The sequence below is a fragment of the Bison bison genome, unplaced genomic scaffold, assembly GCF_000754665.1.
Source record: "Bison bison bison isolate TAMUID 2011002044 unplaced genomic scaffold, Bison_UMD1.0 scf7180017864057, whole genome shotgun sequence".
Classification (NCBI taxonomy): Eukaryota; Metazoa; Chordata; class Mammalia; order Artiodactyla; family Bovidae; genus Bison; species Bison bison.
In genome coordinates, this window is record NW_011494629.1 from 3,391,168 (window position 1) to 3,411,104 (window position 19,937).

Sequence of the window (19,937 nt, forward strand, 5' to 3'; positions counted from 1 at the left end):
TAGGGGCTCAGCCTTCTTCACAGTCCAACTCTCACATCCATACATGACCACAGGAAAAACCATAGCCTTGACTAGACGAACCTTTGTTGGCAAAGTAATGTCTCTGCTTTTGAATATACTATCTAGGTTGGTCATAACTTTCCTTCCAAGGAGTAAGCGTCTTTTAATTTCATGGCTGAAGTCACCATCTGCAGTGATTTTGGAGCCCAGAAAAATAAAGTCTGACACTGTTTCCACTGTTTCCCCATCTATTTCCCATGAAGTGATGGGACCAGATGATGATCTTCGTTTTCTGAATGTTGAGCTTTAAGCCAACTTTTTCACTCTCCACTTTCACTTTCATCAAGAGGCTTTTTAGTTCCTCGAATAGTCAGTGCCATTACATGGGGTCTTTGTATTTGGCCTAATGATGCAGTGGTTCTTAATCTCTGGAGATGTAGAGGCTCACTGGAAATTGTATATAACTCTAAAGCCATCTTCACAGAAAGCTTAACTCTCATTTTCTTCGAAAAAAAAAAAGGAAAAATGTTCAGATAAATAAAATAACAGAACAGTTTAAGAGAAGGACTTAAATTTTGATGTGCATTCTCATCCCCTCAGATCTTGTTAAAATGTAGATTTGGACTCCTTAATCTGAGGAAGGGCTGATGAGTCTACTCCAGTCAACTTTTATAGATGCTGGAATAATAGGAGCAGCCTTGACGAGCATTAAGAGTGACAGACATAAATGTGTTGATATCTGAAGATCTGTTAGTCTTCAGATATAACCTCTTTAAGTTTAAACTGGCCTCTAATAAGGTTGTCACTAATCCAGTAGGACTCCTACTACATCAGTAAATGCACAGACTTTAACGCCTCTCTCCATCCTTGAAAGTCTGTGAGTTATAACAAGAGCTGAAGATCCAAAATGCCTTTCAACTTTTGTTTAATAATATTTAATGGCACACTCTTCGGAGAAGGCAATGGCACCCCACTCCAGTACTCTTGCCTGGAAAATCCCATGGATGGAGGATCTTGGTAGGCTGCAGTCCATGGGGTCGAGAACAGTCGGACACGACTGAGCAACCTCACTTTCACTTTTTACTTTCATGCATTGGAGAAGGAAGTGGCAACCCACTCCAGTGTTCTTGCCTGGAGAATCCCATGGACAGAGGAGCCTGGCAGGCTACAGTCCATAGGGTCGCACAGAGTTGGGGATGACTAAGGCGACTTAGCATGCACACATGCATGCAAATGGCTTACTCTAATCAGAAAATGGATAGTAGAATTAAATGGCACACATGTTCTTCCTTATTTTTTTCCTGTATAAAACTCAAAGGCACTCTCACATCTCAAAAATGAATAAAAGAGGGACAAAAGGAGAAATACTGCTTGTAACAAACTTTAAAAACAACTTTTTCTAATGTTAAAAATATTAATTAAACAGATCACTCATTTCCGTGTGTGACTCAGACTTCTGTGGCATAAATCTCATTTTCTGTAGATTTTCACTTATGTACAAAATCAATATCCTTTTGAGTTTTTAATCCCTTGTCTTGGCTGCCAGGAAGCTTACAGTCATATCTTGAATTAGTGTTGGTAATTTAGACCAAGGATCTGCATGATTTAAATTTTCCCTGGTCTTGAATTTCCATATAATTTTAATTTGATTCCCTAATTTTATTTTTAATCAGTTTGTGTATTTGCCATTTCGTGGTCAGTCCTTTACTTTGTCTCTTCACATTCTCTGTCAAATAAAATAGAATAAAAATGAGTTAACATAGTGAGAACTATATCTTTGAAATTCCATAATTTCTACCATTGCTTTATATACGTAGCTTTTTTTTTTAATTAAAAAAAAATTTTATGGCATAGTTCAGTTATGGTGCTTAGGCTTTGATTTTTCAGAATTGGTTGAAGTATGTCAATCTCTGAGCTTCTAGAGTCAATTATCTCAGATTGTTATTTGAGTTCTTAAGGTTTTCCACCTTCTCTGTTTTCTCATTATTAGCGTTCCTATCCCATTGTAATCTGATGTTGGCCTGGAAATCTGATCACCAACCTTATTAAAATTATAAAGTGAGAATGAATAGGCTTTGAGGAGAAATGGACTCAAGGATGCTCATTAGATAGTTAAACCACTAGATAGTTAAACCCAGACTGATCAGGTATTTCTGAATGAGGTTGTTAACTAAGACCTCTCAGTAGGCCTAAATCAGAGAGGCATAGGGTTTGTCCTTTACAAAATTCATGAGTAAGTAGCACAATTGATAAAATGTAAAATTAAAATAATCTTGGAATTATTTGAATGTAATTCTTATCTTTTTAGCTTTAACATTTTTTAAGGTTTTGCCTGTTTTCCTCAGATTAGTTTGATTCGACAAAAGTGACTGTAGGTAAGAATTTTACCTACTTTGAGATTTATTTTTTCAGTTTTTAGTATCATACAATTGGCAAGGTTTTCTTTTCTTTTAAGAAATGTGTGGTCTGTGATTACTAAATGTTATACTGTAGCTGAAGAATAAATGAGTGTGAATTGGATATAAATTTTGAAATTTAAAAGTACCATATGTTTTTACTTCATACCACATACAAAAAAACTCAAGATGGATCAGTGACCTAACCATAAGAGCTAAAACATCACAACCTTGTTGTCGGTAGTGATTTCTTAGATATGACACTGAAAGTTCAAGTAACAAAACCAGTAAATAATCTGAACTTCACCAAAATTAAAAGTGTTTGTGCTTCAAAAAATAGACTATGAAGAAAATAAGAAACAAGCTGTGGAATGGGAAAATTTTGTTTGCAAATCCTGTAACTGATAAGGGGCTTATATCTAGAATGTATAAAGAAGTCTTACAATTTAGCAGTAAAAAGACAGCCCAATTAAACAGTAGGCAAAAGATGAGTAGACATTTCTCCAAAGAAGGTATAAAACGACCAATAAGCTCGGCATCACTAATCATTAGGGAAATGGAAATCAAAAGCACAGTGAGATAGTACTTTATACCACCTAGGATTTCATATAATCCAAAGATGGACAATAAGGAGTGAGGATGTAGAGAAATTGGAATCTTATTCTCTGCTAGGAGAATGTACAATGACACAGCAGCTTTGGAACACATTTTGGCAGTTTCTCAAAAAGTTGAACACAGTTACCATAACCCAGCAGTTTCACTTCTAGGTATTTACCTAAGAGCTGAAAACCTACGTCCACATAAAAGCTGCCCTCTCCAAAAGTGAAAACAATGCTAATGTCCATGAACTGAGGAATTTAATAAAGAAAAAGTGTCATATCTGTAAAATGAATTATTATTCAGCCGTAAATGAAAAATGAAGTACGAGTACGTGTTACAACATGGATGAACCTCGAAAACATAATTCTAAGTAAAAGAAGCCAGGCCCAGTAGTCTGTATATACGTAATTTCATTTATGTGAAATGTCCAAAATAGGAAGATCTAGAAAGAAGGCAGAACATTCACCAGAAGTCTAGTGAAGAAGAGGATGGAGAATGACTGCTAATGTTTGCATTTTTTGGGAAGGCTGAAGAGGGAATAGTGATGAAAATGTTTTGAAATTAGAGAGTGGTGGTGGTTGCACAGTCTTGTGTATATACTTTAAAAAGAAAAAGGCAAAAGTGAATTGTACACTTTAAAAGGGTGAACTTTATGGTATGTGAACTTTACCTTTAAAAAGTTTAAAGTACCATGTAGTATCATGGCTAGTGATAGGAACGTTCATTTTAATGTATGGTACTCTGTTATTCCTCGACTTCTCCTTTGAGAATAAAAAATTTGATTTCTCTTGCAGTGACAAAAATGGTTCAACAAGTTCCAGAAAACATCAGTTTTCCTGCTGAAGAAGAGAAAATCTTGCAGTTTTGGTCTGACTTTAATTGTTTCCAGGAATGCTTAAAGCAATCAAAACATAGGCCAAAGTATGTGAATTTCTTTGGTAAAGGTATAGTCTAAAAATAATCATTTTTCAGAATTTCCTACCTCTTTATATATCTCAGTAGTAGATATATGTTGAATGAATGAGTTCTTAATTACTAGAGGTAGATTTAGTTTCTTAAAGAGGTCTTCCAAATAGTTTATATGTCAAGTCTCTTCCTTTCCACTTTTCTTATTATTACCATTCTCATTTAAGCATTTAGACAAGCAGAGTGTAGTAGCTTCCTATTGGGGTTCTTCCTACCTCTAGTCTTCATTCACCTAAAAACCAGTCTTTTCTTTAATTACTGTTTTTATCATGTGTCTCTTCTGCTCAAAAAACCTTATAATAGCTGTTTTTTGGCTTATTTTACAGATAATCTAACTTACGACCAGGATGAATAATTTCCTTTAGATCATAGAACTAATAAATGAAGAATGGATGGTCTAATGCAGGTCTCTCCAAATGGTCATAATTAGCCTTTTTGAATGCAAGGCCTCCAGTAGATATCTAATCAGTTATGTCTGAGTTTCCTAGCCTTGCAGCTTTTCTTCTCCCCAAAGACTCTACTGTTAGAGTTGCAGTCTATAGTAAAATGCTGTCTTAGTTTTTGCTGTCTATTTTAAAGTAACAACAAATTTTTCTTACCTCTTAGATTTACCTTCTATGATGGGCCTCCTTTTGCAACTGGACTGCCTCACTATGGACATATACTTGCAGGGACAATTAAAGATATAGTTACAAGATATGCTCACCAGAGTGGGTTTCACGTTGACAGAAGATTTGGCTGGGATTGTCATGGTTTACCTGTGGTATGTTTGAGTCATCAGCCATATTATGTTCTGATATTTTAAAATAAGCATTATATTTCAATATATAATATGTTAAAATATGAATTTTTACTATAATCAGATATTATTCAACTTTATTTCTATAATAGTATGTACAGTTCATTTTCTCTATAGATTTTCTGAGAACTAATTTTTTTAAATCCCTTTTATTTTCTAGCTTTGTTGAATTGCATTTATGTCATAGGGCAGGGATGTTAACAATCTTAATGCAAATTTTCAGGAATATGAAATTGATAAGACCCTGGGAATCAGAGGACCAGAGGATGTAGCCAAATTGGGGATTGCAGAGTATAACAGTCAGTGCCGAGCAATTGTGATGCGATACTCTACTGAATGGAAGGTATAGTTTGTTGTTTTAAGTAGAATTTTTTTAAAAAACTAGTTTTTTAAAGGGGAGTTGAAATACTTTATGATCATTTGTGCTTTTTATGACATGCACCCAAAGTTGACTGTCCTCTTTAAAAGACTGTTTAGCTTCCATCTTCAACTTCATTACCTAAACTGTTATGCTGAACCCTCTCTTTTCTGATTTCTGTGTTCCTGATTGATCTTCCAAATTTAATCTCCTACCTACCCACAGTGTATGACAGGAATCATGCTGTCCTAGTAAACAGATTAACTAGAATGTTGCAATTTTAAAATTCAGATGTTAAAAATAATTCACATTTGGACTCATGGTTGTTATATTAGCTTGATTCCCATCTTGCCCACTGCTTTTCTAGTCATAGAGCTCCCACAGCTGATGCATTTACGTATTATAACTGTCAAGTCTGGCAGAGCTCTTATCTTCTCTTAATTCTGATGGGCTTAGAAACAAAGGTCTTCAACTTCCCCTTTCCTCCCTGCCTCTCGGATTGTTGTACAACTGTACAGATACCTGTATGGGCTTCCCTGGTGGCTCAGAGGTTAAAGCATCTGCCTGGAATGCGGGAGACCCGGGTTTGATCCCTGGGTCGGGAAGATCCCCTGGAGAAGGAAATGGCAACCCCCTGGAGAATCCCATGGAGGGAGGAGCCTGGTAGGCTGCAGTCCATGGGGTCGCAAAGAGTCGGACATGACTGAGAAACTTCACTTCACTTCACTTCACAGATACCTGTACAATTCAGAAACATGTCTGGCTTTTATTTTTTTCCATCTTCATGATCTTACCACTTTTTCAAATTTGCTGTTCCTGCCAGTGGTATCAGTCTTCCAGACTTCAAATTTTAGTCATCATGACCTGTTCAAATGTCAAATTCAAGCAAACTTTTCTTAATATCTCTTATCTGCTAAGTCACTTCAGTCATGTCTGACTCTGTGCGACCCCATAGACAGCAGCCCACTAGGCTCCTCTGTCCCTGGGATTCTCCAGGCAAGAATACTGGAGTGGGTTGCCATTTCCTTCTCCATTGCGTGAAAGTGAAAAGTGAAAGTGAAGTCACTCAGTCGTGCCCGACTCTTAGTGACCCCATGGACTGCGGCCTACCAACTCCTCCATCCATGGGATTTTCCAGGCAAGAGTACTGGATGGGTTGCCATTGCCTTCTCCAGTCTCTTATCTAGACATTTCTTTTCATTCGTACAGCCTAGTCTTTCAGCCACCATGGTCTTCATTTCTATAACAATCTAATAATTGGTCTCTTGCTCGTGTTCTTTCCACTTAGCTTGCCAAGTTATTTCTCTCAAGACTATTTATTGTGCTCTTTCTGCTCAAAACTTATTTTTATTGTTTAATGAAATTTGATTTCACCAACCTAAAAATCAAAGCTCCTTAATTTTCTCCTAACCTAACTTTTCTGGATCTACGTTTATTGCCTGGTCACTAATAGGGGAAAGTCCTGATGATTATAATATACATGTGGGCTTTTTTCCCCCCCAAAAAATAGTATAAAGAGCCTCTGTACCAATCACCCACTTCCCAAAAGCTAACCTTTAATGACTATGGTATAATTATCAAAATCAGGAAATTAACATTGATACAACATTATACACCTATTCAGATTTAACCAGTGTCCACTAATTCTTATTTCTGATGCAAGATCCAGTCTAGGAATACAGATTTCATTTAGTTGTCATATCTCTGCAGTCTCTTTCAATCTGGGACATTCCTTCAGTCTTTTGTCTTCCTGACCCTGTGACTTTTAAAGAATACAGAAATTCCCTCAATGTCTGGTATTTCCTCATGATTCAGTTTGGGTTATACTTTTTTGGCAAAAATGCCTAAGAAGTAACATCAAGCCCTCTTAGTCTGTCATACCAGAAGGCACACAGTGCTGATATGTCTCGTTGGCATTGTTAATGTTGTTCACTAAGGTGATTCTGTGAAGTTTCTCCACTGTCAGGTTTCGGGTTTTCCTTTGTAGTTAGTAAGTACCCTGTTTCTTATCACACTGTGACTCATTAATTTTAGCAACCATTGATGATTCATGCCAGCAACGGTTAGATCTGCAATGTTGGACATTTGGTAGCTTTGGTAGACTTTTATGAGTTGTTTACAATATGGATTTACTTGAACTATTGATCTTCCAAAATCATCATATATAATGAAAATTGCTATGTAATAACATGTCATTGTCTAAAAACTCTAATATTCCTATTTTTTTAATATTCACATGTCTTAAGTCTACTATTACCAGACTTGGCCGATGGATTGACTTTGACAATGACTACAAAACTCTGTATCCACAATTCATGGAATCTGTTTGGTAAGTTTATTTGACGGTATAACTATAATGACTGTTCTATTATATTAGTTAGTAGAGAGATGCTCTAGTATGAATCAGCTTTTTTCATAGTTACCTGAAATCTTTAGGAATTGATTTGTTTTTTCCTTTGTTTTTAAAGACTTAATTTTGCTATGAACCTAAAAATGCTCTAAAAAGATGAAAAAAGAGGAAGATACAGAGATTTCCCACATGCTTTGTGCCTCCACACATACAGAGCCTCCTCTATTATTAACATCCCCCGCCAGAGTGGTACGTTTGTTACAATTCATGAACCTGTATTGAGGGATCATAATCAACTGAAGTCCAGAGTTTCCATTAGGGTTCCCTCTTCTTGTACATTCTTTGGATTTGGACAGATAATGTGATGACATACTTTCCATAATTCTGCTATCATACAGAGTATTTATATTCCCTGAAATTCTACAGTACTATTCATTCCTTCCACTCCAAAATTTATTTTTAAATTCAGTATATTTTAGATTCTAAGAAGGTATTAATGATACTTGAATTTTTGATGTGTACTTGAATTTTTTACTGAGAGAAATTATATATGCAGTCACTGTTTCCTAACAGATTCAAAATTAATTTTGCTTCCTTTAACTGTAAATAAGAATTGTTGCAATGCCAGTTTTGATAGGTAATTTAACTTGAGCTTCCTACAGTAGTCTGAGAATCATTACATATCATTAATTGGCAAACAATTATTATGGCTACAAAATGCCCTGTGTACATAACTCAGACCTTGAGGAAGTCCTGCTTTTGTTAAGTTATGTATAATTACAGGTGAGTTGCAGAGATCTTTTGTAGGATTCTTTTTTTTTTGGCCCTACACTGAAGTGCTTGTGCTTCTTACTGTCTCCTGTCTCCCTGATTACATCTCTATTAGTCAAGATCTGTTGCACATGCTTGGCACATGTCCTTTGAGGAGCTAGATATCTAGGGCAGTTCTCAGACCCTCTGACTCTAATGTACCCCTGTGAGCGCATCTCCAGACCCATGTATCCAAGGGTAGAAGTTGATTAAATTCTCTGACAAGGCAGGAACTTTGGACAGGAACTTTCTTCCTATTTCGCTGACAAGCTGGAGTTCTCATGACTAGTGCATTGTAAAAAAGCAGGGTTTCTGTTAAATATCTGAAAAAGAAGGTATTCTTTATGCTCTAGATCAGCATTTAAGTATTTAGCACTTAAATGTGGTTGGTATGACTGAGAATGAGTTTCTAATTTTAGTAAATTTAAATGAGCACGTGTGGCTAGTGCTACCACAGTAGACAGTGCAGCTTTACATCGTACTTCTTTATTTACATTCAAACATATTTCAGTCAGGGGAAGACCATTCAAAGCCTCTCAGCATTAGAATGTTAGTTATTCCTGAGGAACATGTTGGCATATAAATAAGGCACATAAACCTAGCGTGAATATAAAAATAATAGTAGGTGATACATTTAAAATGATAATGATGATAATTTGGTTTGAGTTGGTACTTTTGAGTATATATTAAGTACGTCCATATCCCTTTTCCCAGATGATTCAGAAAGTCCTGTGAATTGGGGTCAGACCCTGTTGGAGGTAAAGGCAAGTGACTGTGATTTCTCTGAGATCACTCAGCGAGTTATATGGCTCTTAGGCTTGAATCTGGGTCTTAATGATATCAAATCTGACAGTTCCTCTGGTCTCCTGTGAATGTACTTGAATCAGAGTATATCATTTAAAGTTTAAACTTGGGATATTTGTTAAAAGACACCAGGCTTTCAGACTTTATCCAAAGTCAAGGAAATTTGATTACCATGAAAATTTGTGCACAGTTTTTTCACAAAAATGTATTTTAGCATATGGGAGAGAATTTAATTCATTTATTGTTCCAAGTACTTAGGACTCAAACTACAAAAATGAGTTAAATAAAGGCAGAATTAAGTAAGGATTCCCACCAAATGCATTCTTGTATCCGTCTGGAAAAGGTGACTGGTTACCACAGGAGAACCTGGGATGACTGTTTTGCAGTGTCTTGGTGTATTTAGCATAAAGCAACATGCTTCAGTGTTTAATAAACATTCTTGACTGACTAAAGGAGAGATATCTGATCCTAATCCCAATTATTTCTACTTAAGCCTTTGTAAAACTGTCCATTATAGTGAAATTTAAACAGTACACCAGAAGAGTATGAAGAAAAACAAAAAACCTAAAATCCCAACTGTAAGTTAATACATTGATGGAAACCTATTTTTTTAGCATCTCTAAAAATATAAATATGTATACATATTTATACATATGTACAGTTTTACATAATTGGTACCTCATTGTACAATATGGTGTCAATTGCTTTTCTCAGTCAACATCAAGTCATGAGCATCTTTCTGTGTCAGCAGATACTAGCACTTTTAATGTCTACATTGTTTTTATTTAGTCGCTAAGTGGTGTCTGACTCTTTGCGACCCCATGGATTGTAGCCTGCCAGGCTCCTATGTCCATGGGATTCACCAGGCAAGAATACAGTAGTGGATTATTGTTTCCCTCTCCAGGTTTAATGTCTACATAATATCTCTTTATACTAATCTGTTATAATTTACCAGCTATTCACTGGTTGAGAGACATTGTGTTTCTATGTCTTTGCCTGTCAGATACCCTGCAAACGGAAACTAGACTGGCATAAATGTTTGTATTTGGGAAAACAGGATTTTGGTGATGTAATTTTTGAAAAATTCTTTCTCTTTACTTGTCAGGTGGATCTTCAAACAACTCTATGATAAAGGCCTTGTTTATAGAGGTGTGAAAGTCATGCCCTTCTCCACTGCATGCAATACTCCACTCTCCAACTTTGAATCTCACCAGAATTACAAGGTATGTGAGATGGCATTGGACATTAAGTTATGGAATCAGAAGTTAAATGGTTGTATGATCATGGTAACTTAGTCCCGGTGTGGAACGTTAAGCCTGGGGAGTAATATAAATGATGTATCTTAATGTGATGTGTGCACGTGTGCTCTTAGTTTTGTCTGACTCTTTGAGACCTCATGGACTGTGGCCTGCCAGGCTCCTCTGTTCATGGAATTTTCCAGGCAAAAATATTGGACTGGGTTTCCATTTCCTTCTCCAGGGGATCTTCCCACTTAGGGATCAAACCCATGTCTCTTGCTTCTCCTGTGTTGGCAGGCAGTTTTTTATGAACTGAGCCACTGGGGAAGCCCTCGGCTGGTCTTAATAGATAGATTTTGATTGATAGATTTTGCTTATTTTAACCATATTTTTATGCCTCTCTTTGTTTAAGAAGTCCAGCTGTGCTCTATTTTTCTCAAGTCACTTGTTTCATAAGGCTTATTGCTTAGGATTATTTTATGCCTCGTCTAAGACCTTGTAATATCATTTATTTGTCAAAAGTATTTGGAAGAAAATCTGATTTGCAGTTAGTGGTGTGTTATGATCTTTTCTTTGATGAATGAAATAACTTGCTGTCTTTGGTATAAGAATTTAAACATGTCTTATATTTACACAGTGTACTTTATTCAGTTGTGTCCAACTCTTGGCGACACCAAGGACTACAGCATGCCAGGCTTCCCTGTCCTTCACCATTTCCCAGAGCTTGCTCAAACTCATGTCCATTGAGTCAGTGATGCCATCCAGCCATCTTGTTCTCTGTTGTCCCCTGCTCCTCCTACCTTCAATCTTTCCCAGCATCAGGGTCTTTTCTGCTGAGTCAGCTCTTTGCATCAGGTGGCCAAAGTATTGGAGCTTCAGCATCAGTCCTTCAAAAGAATATTCAGGATTGATTTCCTTTAGGATTGACTGGTTTGATCTCCTTGCAGTCCAGGGGACTCAGTGTACTGCTTTACCTTATCCAGAGAGATAGTAAAGACTGTAAGTCTTTAGAAATAAGAGGTATCTGTTCTCATGTGTTTGTATTCAAGTGGTGGTTTTATTTCTGATATTATTTAACCCTCTTTGTTTTTAAAGGACTTCGATTTGTTCAGAATTCTTATTTCATGGCTAGGTTTGGAAATTATTAAAACTTGCACTTCGGATGCATTTTCCATCTTAGAGAATGCTTTCAACATCTCATTAGATTGTTCTTAGGGACTCCTGTTATTGTATTTTTTTAATAAAATATATTAAGACATAAAAATGTAAAGATTAATATAATAACTGTTGAGTACCAACGGCTTAAAACTTTGTCAGATCTGATTATATTGCTGTATTTTCTTCCTTCTTAAAAACATTTAACGTGAAGAATTTCAAGCATGCACAAAACTAGACAGTAATTAGCTAACTCTCCTGTACCTATCATGTATCCCCAACAGTCTCTATAGCCAGTCCTGCCCCATCTGCACACTACAGTTATTTCTCCCAGATGCTTTTTCAAAAGCAAATAATAGACATGTCATTTTATTGATAAGTAATCCATTATGTACCTTACTATTGTCACACCTTAAAAAGTCATCATCAATCATTTTTAATATTCTTAGTGTTAAATATTCTGTAATTGTTCAACTGCTGGATATCATCAGTGTTCACATTTCTGTTTGTCTCTAAATAGCATCTTTTTCCCCTAAGGTTATTTCTAGTTGTTTGTTTTTAATCCAGACCTAAGGAAAGTTCATACCCAGTAATAGTTGTCTCTTAGATCTTTTTTAATGTGTAGGTCTCCATTTCTGTTTTTGTGTTCTTCTTTTGCTTCCCTCGCCCCCGCCCACCTCCCACCTTTGCAAATCATTGTTTGGGTAACAGGTTTTGCTTTGTTGAGTTTCCCATGATCTGAATTTTAATGATTGCAGCTTCATAATCTGATTTAACATTTTCTCTGTCCTCTGAATTTTATAGATATAAGTACTTTGTTTCTCTGTTTGTTTTTTCTTTGACCGTATATAATAGAGGTCGGTATTTGTTTTTTTTATTTGGACATGCACAGATCTTAAGCATACCAAGTAATGGATTGCACTGGGGAATTCCTTGGTGATCCGGTGGTTAGGACTATGAGCTTTCACTGCGGAGGGTACAGGTTTTGTCCCTGGTCTTGCAACTAAGATCCTGCCAACCCTGTGCCATGGCCAAAAGAATTAAAAATAAAATGGGTTTCACTAAAAGCATCTATTTTTTTCAAATACATCAAATATCACAGATAACAGTTGATTAGTTTTGTCTGGTTCTGTACTTTGAAGAAATGGGAAGATATACTATGTATTCTTTTCTTTCTGGCTTTTCTCACTCAGCATTGCTTGTGATAGTCATCCATGTTTTGTAGAGTTATGGATCTTTTGTTCTAATTACTGTGTAGGTAAATATACCACAGTTTGTTTATTTATACCACCTTTCTCTTTTCCATTTCTTTCTTTACATCCTGATAGGTAACCACTATGCTCAATTTGAGATTTCTTAATTATGCATATTTTTATATTTTTACTATGTACATAAGTATTCATTAACAGTATATACTATTTTTGATATATGTTTCTGAGTATCATCCATTATTCTTATTCTGAACCTTGCCTTCTACAAAAACATTATGTTTTAAAATTCCTTCTCATTTATACATGTAGCTCTAAGTTTAATTTTAACTGCTGTTTAGCAGTGGATGAGATGGTTGGATAGCATCACTGACTCAGTGGCCGTGAACTTGGGCAAACTTTAATAGATAGAGGGGGCAGGGAGGCCTGACGTGCTGCAGTCCGTGGGGTCATGAAGAGTCAGACACAAGTTATCGAATGAGCAACAACATAGCAGTGACCCCCAGCCTTTTGGGAGCCAGGGACTGATTCTGTGGAAGACGGTTTTTCCAGAGACCAAGTAAGGGGATGGTTTGGGGATGATTCAAGCACATTACACTAATTGTACACATTATTTCTGTTATTATTACATCACCTTTAGTTTTTAGCTTATTTAACTTATATGCAGAGTACATCATGCAAAATGCCGGGCTGGATGACCTACAAACTGGAGTCAAGATTGCCAGGGGAAATACCAATAACCTCAGATATGCAGATGACACCACCCTTATGGCAGAAAGTGAAGAAGAACTAAAGAGCCTTTTGATGAAAGTGAGAGAGAAGAGTGAAAAAGTTGGCTTAAAACTCAGCATTCAAAAAACTAAGATCATGGCATCCAGTCCCATTACTTTATGGCAAATAATTGGAGAAACAATGGAAACAGTGGCTAACTTTATTTTTCTGGGCTCCAGAATCACTGCAGATGGTGACTGCAGCCAAGAAATTAAAAGGTGCTTGCTCCTTGTAAGAAAAGCTATGGCCAACCTAGATAGCATATTAAAAAGCAGAGACGTTACTTTACCAACAAAGGTCTATCTAGTCAAAGCTATGGTTTTTCCAGTAGTCATGTATGGATGTGAGAGTTGGACCATAAAGAAAGCTGAGTGCTGAATTGATGCTTTTGAACTGTGATGTTGAAGTCTCTTGAGAGTCCCTTGGACTGCAAGGAGATCAAACCAGTCCATCCTAAAGGAAATCAATCCTGAATATTCATTGGAAGGACTGATGCTGAAGCTCAACCTCCAGTACTTTGGCCACCTGGTGCAAAGAACTGACTCAGCAGAAAAGACCCTGATGCTGGGAAAGATTGAAGACAGGAGAAGTGGATGACAGAGAATGAGATGGTTGGATGGCATCACCGACATAATAGACATGAGTTTGAGTAGGCTCTGGTAGTTGGTGATGGATGGGGAAGGCTGGTATGCTGCAGTCCATGGGGTCACAGAGAGTTGGATCTGACTGAGCAACTGAACTGAACTGAACTGATGACATCACCTCCACCTCAGACCATCAGGGATTAGATCCCAGAGGTTTGGGACCCCTGCTGCATGTGTGTGTGTTCATTCGTTTCCAACTCTGTGACTCTATGGGTTGTAGCCCAGCAGGCTCCTTCGTCTGGAATTTTCCAGGTGAGAATACTGGAGTAGTTTGCCATTTCCTCCTCCAGCGAATCTTAGGAACCCAGGAATTGGACCCAGGGATCAAACCCCCATCTCTTACAGCTCCTGGATCTTTTCATATAACAAATAGGTTACAATTTATCTGTTAATTCTTTCAATAGATATTTGAATTGTTCAGAGGGCTCGGGTTTTTTTTTTTTTTTTTCTTTCTTCAAATGGTAACAGTGTTGTTCCAAACATTTTGTAATACAAATCCTTGTGTATTGTGCTGCAGTTTTCTTTGGTAACTAAATTTTTACATGTTAGTTTCCTATAGTAGTTTGGTCCTAGAGTTTTCAAAGTTTATACTCATCTATATAGTAAATAGATATATTTTCTTACTGGGAAAGAGCAAGCTGTAGGGAAGTAAATTGAGTTAACGAAGAAAATCCTTCCAGACTTTTCCAAAAGATAATTGAGCGTACACACCCAAACTAAATGATGGTATATAAAAACACTTGTTTTTTATATTGTCTTAATTTTTAGTTTCTAGAAGTCTGGTTGATGTGTTTATTTATGAAGCTTATGCTCATTGTGGAAAATTTAGAAGCCATAGAAGATATTAAGAAGAAGGAGAAAATTATAATCCCAGTACCCAAAGGAAATCACTATTAATGTTTTATTTTAGGTTTCCCTTTAGTGGCTTTTTTTATTTTTTAAGTTTTTTATGTTCATTACTATATATATATTAAAATTAATATAGTACCTATTTCCTGACTTAATAAGACAGCATTTTTTTTGCTCTTCCATTTCCTTGCTCTATTCCATATACTTGTACAAAATGAATGTATATTTGAAGCCAACACCCTGATAAAGTTCAAAAGGAGCCTTATCAATTAATCTATCAAGAGCTCTCCCTTCTTATGGTCCTTTCAGTTTAGTATGTATCACCCTACTCCTTTATAGTTACTGCTGTCCTCATTCCAGCCTCATTGTTCAGTGATTCTCTACTAAGTATAAATACAATAGTACAGTTTGTTCTTTTTTGTCTGTCTGACTTGTCTTGCTCAAGATTGTGTTTCTGGAAGTCATCCATGTTGTATGTAGTTGTAGATCATTTTACATACTGCCAAGTATTTAACTTATCTATTCTAATGGTTGGAGAAGGCAATGGCGCCCCACTCCAGTACTCTTGCCTGGAAAATCCCATGGACGGAGGAGCCTGGTAGGCTGCAGTCCATGGGGTCGCTAAGAGTCGGATACGACGGAGCGACTTCACTTTCACTTCACCCAGGGAGGGGGAGCCTGGTGGGCTGCCGTCTGTGGGGTCGCACAGAGTCGGACACGACTGAAGTGACTTAGCAGCAGCAGCTTAGCATTCTAATGGTTAAATGTATGTATTTATTTGGCTGTGTCAGGTCTTAGTTGTGGCGTGTGAGATCTTTTTTTGAGGCTCATAGACTACCTAGTTGTGGCACATGGGCTTCAGTAGCTGCCAAGTGGGCTCAGTTGTTCCACGACATGTCGGATCTTAGTTCCTGACCAGTGATTGAACGTGCTTCCCTGGCATTGCACGACAGAGTCTTAGCCACTGGACCACCAGAGAAGTCCCTATCCCTTCTAATGTTGATTGCCATTTGGGTAATATCTAGTTATTGGCTGTTAATGAATATTCTAGAACTTGAGTTTTGGGGAGTATATATAGACATTTCTGTTGCTTACATTCCCAGGTGTGGAATTATTGTGTGTAAGATATACTTACATTTAGCTCTAGTACTAGAGTTGGCAAACTATGTAAAGGGCCAGATAGTAATTATTTTAGACTTCGTAAGCCACATGGTCTGTCAGTCCTGTCAAAACCATTCTTAGCTCTTGGGCTGTACAAAAAACTGGTAATGGCCAGATTTGACTCAAGGACCATGGTTCATTGTCTCCCACTTTTAAAGACTTTTCCAAAGGGGTTATACTGATTTATACCTCCACTAGACTGCTATGATTACACTGCATCCTTGCCAACATTTTACTAAGGATTATTTTTGACATAATTCAGATTTCCTGAAAAGTTGAAAACACAATTCTCATATACCCTTCAGTGAAATTTTTATTAATATATTTTTGAATAAATAATAGCTGTTTTCCAAAATAGTTATTTTATTGACCTAACTCTTTATGGACTTTATAAAATAGATCATTGTAATAGTGAAATCTCCATTAGGTATCCCTCTTGATGTATTTGGTTTCTTGCTTTGTATTTTCTTCTTACAAATATGGCAGATTTTTTTTAAAGCTCAGCTTATTCTGAAAATCAAATTATTGTATTCTTTAGGATCAGTTCCTTTTTCTTGCAAGTTTGCTATTACGAATTTTATAAAAGAATATTTTATCTCATTTGATTTCAGGATGTTCAAGATCCTTCAATATTTGTAACTTTCCCTTTGGAGGAAGATGAAAATATTTCTTTGGTTGCCTCCCGACTTGCAGTATGTGAAGATTAAAGGTAAGTGTGAGCCTCGTTCTTTATGATTGATATGAATAAAATAATTTTAATGAATGAAAGCTGACATTTCCTTCCTTTTTTATTTTTTTAACTTTTTGAATTAAAGTATAGTTGATACACATTGTGTTAGTTTCAGGCTTCCCAGGTTGCACTAGTGGTAAGGAACACCCTTGCCAGGTAAAGAACCTGCCTGCCAGTGCACAAGAGGCAAGAGACTTGGGTTTGATCCTTAGCTCAGGAAGATTCCCTGGAGGAGGAAATGACAACCCACTCCAGTATTCTTGCGTGGAGAATCCTATGGACAGAGGAGCCTGGCAGGCTACTGTCATAGGGTTGCAAAGATTAGGACACAAATGAAACAACGTAGCACATATTAGTTTCAGGTTTACCGAAAAGTAATTAGATGTTTGTATACATTGGGTAATAAACATCACAGTAAGTCTAGTTAACATCTGTAATACTTACAGAATTGTTTTCTTGTGGTGAGACCTTTTAAGATCTGCTCTCTCAGTAATTTTCAAGTATGCAATATAGTATTATTAACTATGGCTTCCATGCTATAAATTTTATCCCCATGCCTTATTTTATAATTGGAAGTTTATACCTTTTGACTTCCTTTACTCATTTTGTCACCCCCTCTTCCTCATATTCTGCCTCTGGTAACCACCAGTCTGTTATCTGTATGCATGAGGTATATTTTTGTTGTTTTGACTTTGTTTTTATTCTACATAAAATTGAGATGATGTATCTTTTTTTTACTTCTTTCACTTAAGATCTATCCATGATGTTTTAAACAGCAAAATTTCATTCTTTCTTATAGCCAAATAGCTTTTCATTGTATATATATATACCAGATTTTCTTCATCCATCCATCCACTGATGGACACAGGTTGTTTCTAAGACTTGGCTCTTGTAAATAATGCTACAATGAACATGGGTTGCAGATATCTTTCAAGTTAGTGTTTTCATTTTCTTTGTGTAAATACCCAAAACTGCCATACTGTTTTCCATAGTGGCTACATCAATTTACATTCCCATCAGCAGTGTACAAAGGTTCTATCTTCTCCATATCCTTGCCGACACTTGTCTCTTGTGAATACAGCCATTCCATCAGGTATGAGGTGATACCTTATTAGGTTTTTGATTTGTGTATCCATGATGACTAGTGATATTGAGCATCTTTTCATGTACCTGTTGGATATCTGTATGTCTTCTTTGGAAAAATATCTATTCAGATCTTCTACCCATTTATTTATTCATTTGCTGTTGCACTGTGTGAGTTCTTTTTATAATTTTGATGTTAGCCCCTTATCAGATATTTGATATACAGATATTTTCTTGCATGGTTGCCTTTTCATTTTGTTGATTACATTTGCTATGCAGAAGCTTTAGTGTGATGTAGTCCCACTTTTTTTTTTTGCTTCTGATTTCTTTTGTTGTCAGGTCAAAAACAAACAAAAACATTGCCAAGACCAACATCAGGGAGTTTATCAAATATGTTTTGTGGGGATTTTTTTTTCCCCCACATTGAGCAGCATGTGAAACTTCCCCAACTAGGAGCAGTGATCAGACTCATGCCCCCTGCAGTGAAAGTGCAGAGTCTTAGCCACTGGACCACCAGGGAAGTCCAGTCAGCTATGTTTTCATGAAGGAATCTTAGGGTTTCAGGTCTTATGTCCAAGTCTTTAATTCGTGTTAATTTCTGTACATGGCATGAGAGAGTGATCTAGTTCTCCCAACACTATTCATTGAAGAGACTCTCCTTTCTCTATTGTATATTCTTGGCTCCTTTGTTGTATATGAATTGTCTATATATATGTGAGTTTATTTCTGGACTCTCTGTTTTGTTCCATACTGTTGTGATTACTGGAGCTTTGTAATATAGTTTGAAATAAATAAGTGTTCTGCCTTCAGCTTTGTTCTTCTTTCTCAAGACTGAATGGACTTTTCAGGATCTTTTGTGGGTTGATATAGATTTTAAGAATGTTGACTGTATTTCTGTGAAAAATGCCATTGAAATATTGACAAAAATTGCACTGAATCTAGAATTATTTGAGTAGTATGGACATTTTAACACTGTTAATTCTTCGAGTCCCTGAATACGGAATTCTTTTCCATTTATTTGTGTCTTTAATTTCTTTCATCAGTGTCTTAAACTTTTCAGTGTCTTGGTCTTTCATTTACTCTTAAGCTTGTTCCTGGGTATTTTATTCTTTGTGATACAATTGTAAATGCAGTTATTTTCTCTCTTTATGATAGTTCATTATTGGTGTGTAGAAATGCAGTGAATTTCAGTATGTTGATTTTGTATCCTACAGCTTTACTGCATTTGTTTTTTAGTTCTAAGTTTTTGATGGAGTCTTGGATTTTATATATGTACTATCATGTCATCTGAAAATAGTGAGCTTTACCTCTTTGTTTCCAATTTGGATTTCTTTTGTTTTTCCTACTTAACTCTTCTGGCTAGGACTTCAGTACTAAAATAAAAATGTCGAGATTTGGTGTCTTTATCTTGTTGATATTAGAGGAAACACTTTCAGCTTTTTCCCCATAAATATGATGTTAGCTGTGGACTTCTCTTATATGACCTTTGTTATATTGAGGTATATTTCCTCCAAAAGGCATTTATTAGAGTAATTTCATTTAGCTACAGAGAGAGATTATCAGGATACAGTTGAGGTTTTTTGTTTGTTTGTTTTTTGGCCCTTCCACATGGCTTACAGGATCCCAGACCCAAGGATCAAACCTGGGCCCTGGCAGTGGAAGCACCGTGTCCTAATCACTGTAATGCCCTGGAATTCCCAAGGATGTTGTTATTAGCAAATAACAAAAAAATCCTAACTCCCGGGGTTTGTGGAAGGCAGGACCTGGATAGGTATTGTTGAGGGCTATGCCCTTATATCAGAGAAGGCAATGGCACCCCACTCCAGTACTCTTGCCTGGAAAATCCCATGGACAGAGGAGCCTGGCACTTTCACTTTTCACTTTCATGCATTGGAGAAGGAAATGGCAAGCCACTCCAGTGTTCTTGCCTGGAGAGTCCCAGGGACGGGGGAGCCTGGTGGGCTGCCGTCTACCCATGGACGAGCCTGGTGGCTCAGTCCAGGGTGCAGAGTCGA

At 36.7% G+C, this 19,937-nt stretch overlaps 1 protein-coding gene across 1 annotated transcript in view; it reads left to right on the forward strand.

The window, feature by feature from the left end:
• Positions 1-19,937, forward strand: part of IARS (isoleucyl-tRNA synthetase) — an 80,942-nt gene that overhangs the window by 4,565 nt on the left and 56,440 nt on the right. Inside the window, 7 exon segments of the mRNA XM_010835998.1 lie at positions 3,791-3,917; positions 4,569-4,725; positions 4,985-5,104; positions 7,366-7,448; positions 10,189-10,306; positions 16,721-16,789; positions 16,791-16,818. Of these exon segments, the coding sequence (XP_010834300.1) occupies positions 3,799-3,917; positions 4,569-4,725; positions 4,985-5,104; positions 7,366-7,448; positions 10,189-10,306; positions 16,721-16,789; positions 16,791-16,818 (694 nt within the window). The 5' untranslated portion in view covers positions 3,791-3,798.